General features: G+C 44.8%; 1 protein-coding gene across 1 annotated transcript in view; it reads left to right on the top strand.

Annotated features, from left to right (window-relative positions):
• Positions 1-1,121: 1,121 nt before the first annotated feature.
• The window catches only part of CDH23 (cadherin related 23), a 598,322-nt gene continuing 592,736 nt past the window's right edge, over positions 1,122-6,707 (top strand). The window contains exons 1-2 of the mRNA XM_044420488.1: positions 1,122-1,208; positions 3,543-3,835. Of these exons, the coding sequence (XP_044276423.1) occupies position 1,208; positions 3,543-3,835 (294 nt within the window). The 5' untranslated portion in view covers positions 1,122-1,207. The remainder of the gene's footprint in view (positions 1,209-3,542; positions 3,836-6,707) is intronic.

Here is a 6,707-nt window from a genome sequence, read left to right as displayed (position 1 = left end):
TCTTCTTCCTTTGACAATCTCACCTTGCCTTAAAGGTGACTGGTTTAAATTTAAACGCTAAGGCAAATCAGTAACTTGCAAATGAAATTCAGCTATGTCATGCCTCCAAGGAAGTGAAGAAATAAAATGAATTAATTTGAAGTGGGCACTCCCCCTCCACCTCCTATACATAACTGATTATTCCAACACTGAAGTTGATGGCAGGCCTTATTCCAAGCAGCAACGTCTACTTTCTGGATAAGTGGTTGTGAACCATGGCAAGGGTTTGTGCCTGAGGGGAAAACCGGCCATGTGCATGGGGATAATATTTTTATTCATATTTACATTTTCAGCCCAAACTTCTGCCAAGAAAAAAAATAACAACACCCTCCCACAGTGGTTTAGAATGATTAATCTTGATTAACATCTTCATCACGTTAAAGAAGGAATTCAGGAAAGCGGGTTGTAAATTCCCTTCACAGGAAGAGAGGGGCGTTGTTATGAAGTGCCCAGGAAGACTTCTTTGATAACCAGAAGAGCTTTGCCAACGATTTCCTCCTCTCCCCAACCCCGCAGCCCTTATACGGGGAGAGAGGAGTGGAACCAGCCGGTAGCCAGAAAAGGGAGCTTCGCCTTGTTTTATTACACGGAAGCGAGTACTGCTCAAGTGGTGTGCAAGGCTTCTAGCTAAGTACGCAAAGAAAAGAAACACCAAAGAAGTTGCGCCTGTTTAGATGCGTAGAAACCTGAGCGCTACAAAAGGGTGAGGGGCAGTCATTGCATCCCTGCTCTTTTGCAAGGGAGAGGCTCTTCAAGGCAAGGGTAATTTGGCAATCGGGAGGGAAAGCAAAGCTGTTGTAACAGGAGCCTATCCACGATCGTGACAGGAGCGGTTCCAGATCGGCGTCCTCGATGCGCTGCTGACGCAATGTTATTAAATTGTGCTAGTGCGCTGAGGCTTTCCTGGGAATACCCAAGCAGGGCTGGAAATGTCGGGGTCAACGTTAAAGGAGCACGTGGCTACCGCAGCTACACAAAGGTGCGAGCACCTGCTGCAAGCGAGCGGGCCGCCCACCCGCCAAGGAACAGAAGAACGGCCTTCTTCCGCCGCGGTCCCGCCTAGCAGGGGCGGCGCCGAGCGGCTGGTGGGAGTGGCTTTGCGAGGCCCGGCGGAGCTTGGGCTGGGCCGCGGCCCTGGGTGGAGAAGGAAGCGAAGAGGGCCGGCGATAGTAAGTGGCTTCTTCTGCGGGGCTCTCAGCCTCCTCGCCTGGCGCCGTCGCCGGCGAACGCTTGGCTCTCCGTCTCTTTGTTCGCCTTTCGCGGCTTTCCCTGTCTGCTCTTCCGTCTTCCCGCAACACCCCCGGCTGTAGGCTCGCCTCAGTCTCGAAACCTGAGTCTGAAAAGCCTTCGCATAGTGTGAGGGTTGGGAGAACTCTGAACATGTGCAGAGTGTGCTTGTACCTCCCCGCTAACTCCATCACCCCTCCCCCCCAAAATCAATCAATCTCTCTCTCTCTCTCTCTCTCTCTCTCTCTTTCACACACACACACTCTCTCTCTCACTCACTCACTCACTCACTCACTCTCTGAGGAACATGTGCCTATTCCCGTTATGCCCCGTGCTAACCTCCCCGCAACAAGTCTCCCCCTACAATTGGAATTAAGGGCCTCCGGTTCGCAAGCTGTATCCTTAAGACGAGTCGCAGACCCGTTGACTCTCTCTCAGCTCGCCGTCCCTGCTTCACCCCTGACCGGGAAAGGTGCCCATAAACGCCGTAAAGTCGAGAAGCTCCACCTAGAAATGTTCAGCTCTAGAAATTTTCACCTTCCTTCTTTCCTTTCTTCCTTCCTTCCTTCTTTTGTGAGTGTGGGCGGAGGGGAGGCTTCAGCACAGGTTATTTGGTAAACCCTTATTATTATCTTAGCCACCCCTTGCACACCACAAGAAAGACAGTACAAATGAATGGGTAGCGGCATTAGGGAGTGTACAAACCTGAAATCTTGAGGCAGGTCAAATGTTTGTCAGAATTAAACATTCTGGAGCTGAAGAAGGCTTTTGGTTTGATTCCTCACTCCTGTTAAAATTTCTGGCAGGAGTCCAGGGTGTATTTACAGCCCAACAAAGCCATGGCTCAGCATCCAGTTAGCATCTCTCTCTTGCTTAAAAAATGTCCAAAAAAATTAACTTCCTTCTTTGTGTGTTATCAAGTTTTGGCCATATATATAACCAAAAAGCCTGCACGTCTTTCTGAATGACTGTCCCAATGAAAGAAGTCATATTGCCCATTCTGGTCTCTGGAAGAGTGTACTGTTTCAGCTACACAGATGGGGAATGGTATGTCTTCTGTTGTTCCCTGCTTCCCTGTTCACTCTGGATTGCTGAACTGAACTGGAATCGCCTTCATCAAACTGGCACCCCTATGATGTTTTGGATATTCTGATGTTTGTGAAGTAGATTTAGGATGAGAGTCAGTGACTGGCCCAGAGTCACTCAGTGAGCATCATGGCCAAGAGGGGACTAGAAGCCAGATCTGAGTCCTTGGCCAGCATTCTAACCACTACACCACACCAGCTACTAGCTTCTACAGGCTAGAATAATCCTATTTTTACATCTGAGAGAATGGGTTGCTTGGTTTGGCCCCTGTCACATTATTGCTGTTCTGGGTTGAGAATATTGGAGAGAATATTACTTATTGTATTTGTATGATAAAAATCCCATATGGTAGGCAAACTTCCAGATGTTGGGCTGCAACTCGCATCATCCTGAGCATTGTCCATGGTGGCTGGGCCTGACAGGATTTGGAATATGAGTCCGAATACATCTAGAAGTTCCTGGTTCCTATGTGCTTTTGTATAGCATATCATCTAATGACTCAAGGCAGCTAACAGTTCAGCTGTTTCTTATGGAGAATAATAACCTAAATGTGCCCAAGTCTTCTAATAAGTCATATTACAAAATATATTCAAAAATTCCCTTTTTTATAAGAACATGTTGCAACAGGCTCTTCTAAAGACCTGTTTGGGCTTTAGTGGATATCAGCAGACAGTGTTCTGTTATGTATAAAGACATTCTAGCTAACCACTTCTATTGTGGAGGATGAAAGACTTTGAATGCAAGAAGTCTCTGTCATTTTAACACTAGTGTCTTTGGGAAGCTTGGAACTGTTACTGCAACTTATTAATGTTGCTCATAAGTATTTCTATCAAGTGTTGAGTTGGCAAAAAAAACCCATCATACACATACACTCTCAGTAATTCATACTTACCTGATAAAGCAGGTCAGTAGCATTATTCCCACATTGTAGATTATCTGGACAGGGCTGAGAGTACAGCATTTTGCCTAAGGCAAACTGTAAACTGTGAATTTACAGCAGAAACAAAATTTGAGCCTTGCAGCTTCTAGGTGTATTGCATGACACCAGCATGAAAGTACCAAACCTTGTAGTGGCTCTGATAAGGGGAGTTTCTTCTGGTAGTTCTACAAGTCATTGAGGGCTAAAAGGCTAGTCATAATGCTATATTATGGATAATAATTTGTACATATATTTTTATTTATTTTGAAAGTGGCTGATAACTTGGAGGACAGTTACTATCCCAGTACTAACTCATTATATGAGCCAGTGAACAAGAGTGGCCCAGAAGAGACAGCACTGTTGGAAGAGCCACTTGGAGACCGATATGATTTCTGCAAGCCTGACGATCACTGGAATAGCACCTATATTATTTTCTTCCTTCTGGGGACCAGCTCTCTTTTGCCTTTAAACTTCATAATTACTGCAAAGCATTACTGGATATACAAATTTCAGAACTGCTCAGAACAAATCTCTCCAGAGGAACAGGGGGCTTCAGATGTTCGTGTAAGTGTGGCAAATTTGCATTTTAACTTTGCTGTGTTGACGTTTTCCTTCTGTGAGTTTAATGCATGGATCCTGTGTCTTTTAATATCAGTAGTAGTGTGTACAAGTGAAGGTTAAGATGCAGTGTTGATCCTCAGCATGTAAGTTATTCAAACAGCATTTATCAAAATAGTGGAATAATTCCAGTATTTATGGATGAAATTACTATAATCCTATTTTTCTCCCCACACCACTCTTCTAAAAGGGTTGTGTTTCCCTTGTGTTGTGTTTCCACTTTAAGGACTCGAGCATACAATTATTCCTGCCACTGGAAACTAATTTCCTGTTGCAACCTCCCCCATAAAAATTGCCACATGGACTGGAGTGGAGCCATTGCATTGTGACTCTCCACTGCATATTGGATTTTCCAGCCCCAGAAGGTTCTGATTTACAAGCACGTGGCATATATGTGGCTTTTGTCAATGAATGTTTGAGAGCATTCTAAATGCTTAGTTTAGAAAATAGCTATCTAAGGGGTAGCATGATAGATGTTTTTAGTGTACAGAAAGATAGGACATATGCAACAGAGAAAAAATGTCTATTTGTGGACTTTCTAGCGTTAATCTGGTTGGCCAGTACAGGAAACATGTTACTGGACCAAATAGACCTTTATTTCGATCAGTGGATTTGACTGGCAGGAGATTCATGATGAATACAGGAAGTACACAGGACTGTCACCATCTTATCCAGCAAAGTGCTCTCCTTTTTTTTTTTTTTCATGAAATGTAAAAAAGCAGGGGGCTAAGCTGCACATTTTTCTTCTAGTATTGTAAGGAGCAGGGTTGAGCACACCGACACTATCTTACCTTTGGTGCAGGATCTATCCAAAGGCCTCTGTCAAGCCTTGTATGTAAGCTTACAAAAGATCACTAGCCTGTAGGGGATTATTTGAGAAAGAGTGGAGAACTGTGTTTTTATTGGAAGTGTAGAGGGTGGGTGGGGCTTCCCTCCTCTAAGCAGCCCACTTGGTTTCTGTGCTAGGTGCAGAGAGAAGATGGAATGCTCCATCCCTTCCTAACCTGCTCACTTGTCTGCCTGGAATTCTTGGTTGCCTCTGGCAGAGACTACCAGGCTAATGCTTACATGCAAGACTCCTGCAAAGTGTGGCCTCATCTGTGGAAATGAGTTAGCATACCTGTGTGTCTGCATTTCCATGCTCCTAAAAATGTGATGCTGGAAAGAATTGGCATTTACCTTTTCCAGCTACGTTCAGTGTTGAGATGTTGCTTTTTTTTTGTCTCCTAAAATTTCATATTGTTATCTAAAAATTTGAAATATGCTTCCATCCTTGCATAGGAATGGTAATTTAAGCAGGTATAAAGTAGCGGAAGATACATATCAGAAATAAGGAAGGGTCTGGACTGAAGAACTCTAGATAGATAAGAAGCTTTGCTCTGTGTGATAACACAAAGTCTATAGCTTTTGAAAATGCACTCTGGCTGCATTTAATGCTGTTAAATCTCATAGATGTATAAGGACTTTAGTTGTAAGGCATGTAGCATGATGACTTTTCAGCTGCCTAATTGTGATTGCTGTTTAAATCAGTAACAGTATCAAATGAAAGATTCGGACAGATTGCAGTATTACAGCTCAGGTTGGGGATTCCTAACATTTATGGAAAGATTTGGACAAATGTATCCCTGTCTATCTTGGGAGTGTCTCTCTGTACGTATTAGACAATGGGGTGACATACAAGTCTTGTGCAGTGTTCCACAAATCTTAACGTGGGCATAGCAGGTTTGAAGAATGAGTTAAATTTATTTATTTATTTGGAATTTTTGTATGCCATCCCATTTGCATAAGCCTCGGGACGGCTTCCAACATCATAAATAAAACCATATAAAATATAAACATACATATAAATATAAAATCTGGAAACATCCTGGCTCAATATTATAAAACCAATAAATAAAATCAATAATTATTAAAATATTGTTTAAATAAAAAGGTCTTGGCCTGGCGCCAAAAAACAAATAATGACAGCACCAGGTGGACCTCTCTGGGGAGCGCATTCCACAAGTGGGGCGCCACCGCAGAGAAAGCCCTCCTCCGGGTACTCACCCTCCTAATATCTTTCACGGAGGGTTCCCGGAGAAGGGCCTCTGCTGCCGATCTCAAGGGGCGGGAGGGCAAATATGGCCGCAGGCATTCCTTTTGATATCCAGGTCCCAAGTCGTTAAAGGCTTTATAGGTGATAACCAGCACCTTGAATTGGGCCTGGACTTCGATGGGGAGCCAGTGAAGCTGGTAGAGGACTGGGGTTATATGAGAACAATGCCCAGTCCCTCTCAGCAACCTGGCAGCTCTATTTTGCACCATCTGAAGTATCCAGACCATCTTCAAGGGCAGCCCCATGCAGAGCGCGTTCAGAAGTCCAATCAGGAAGTAACCAATGCATGTGTCACTGTCGCCAGGCAATCGTTCTCCAGGTAGGGACGGAGCTGATGGATCAGCCAAAGCTGAAGGAAAGCGCTCCTCGCCACCGCAGTCACTTGAGCTTCCAAAGACAGCTCCAGGTCGAGGAGCACTCCCAAGCTACGGACCCTGTCCTTTAGAGGGAGTGCAACCCCATTCAGGACAAAGTCCAAGTCACCTACCCCGGAGCCCAAATCACCCACCAACAGGACCTCCGTCTTGTCTGGATTGAGCTTCAGTTTATTGGCCTTCATCCAGCCCATTACCTTGGCCAGGCACCGGTTTAGTACAGCCACTGCCTCACCTGGATTGGTTGAAAAAGAGAGGTAGAGCTGGGTATCATCAGCATACTGATGATTCTGCAGCCCACACCTCCTGATGACCTCTCCCAGTGGTTTCATGTAGATGTTAAATAGCA

The sequence above is a fragment of the Varanus komodoensis genome, unplaced genomic scaffold (assembly GCF_004798865.1).
Source record: "Varanus komodoensis strain SLA01 unplaced genomic scaffold, ASM479886v1 scaffold11, whole genome shotgun sequence".
NCBI lineage: Eukaryota > Metazoa > Chordata > Lepidosauria > Squamata > Varanidae > Varanus > Varanus komodoensis.
Note: the sequence above shows the minus strand (reverse complement) of the source record. Positions and strands in the feature narration are given on the sequence as shown.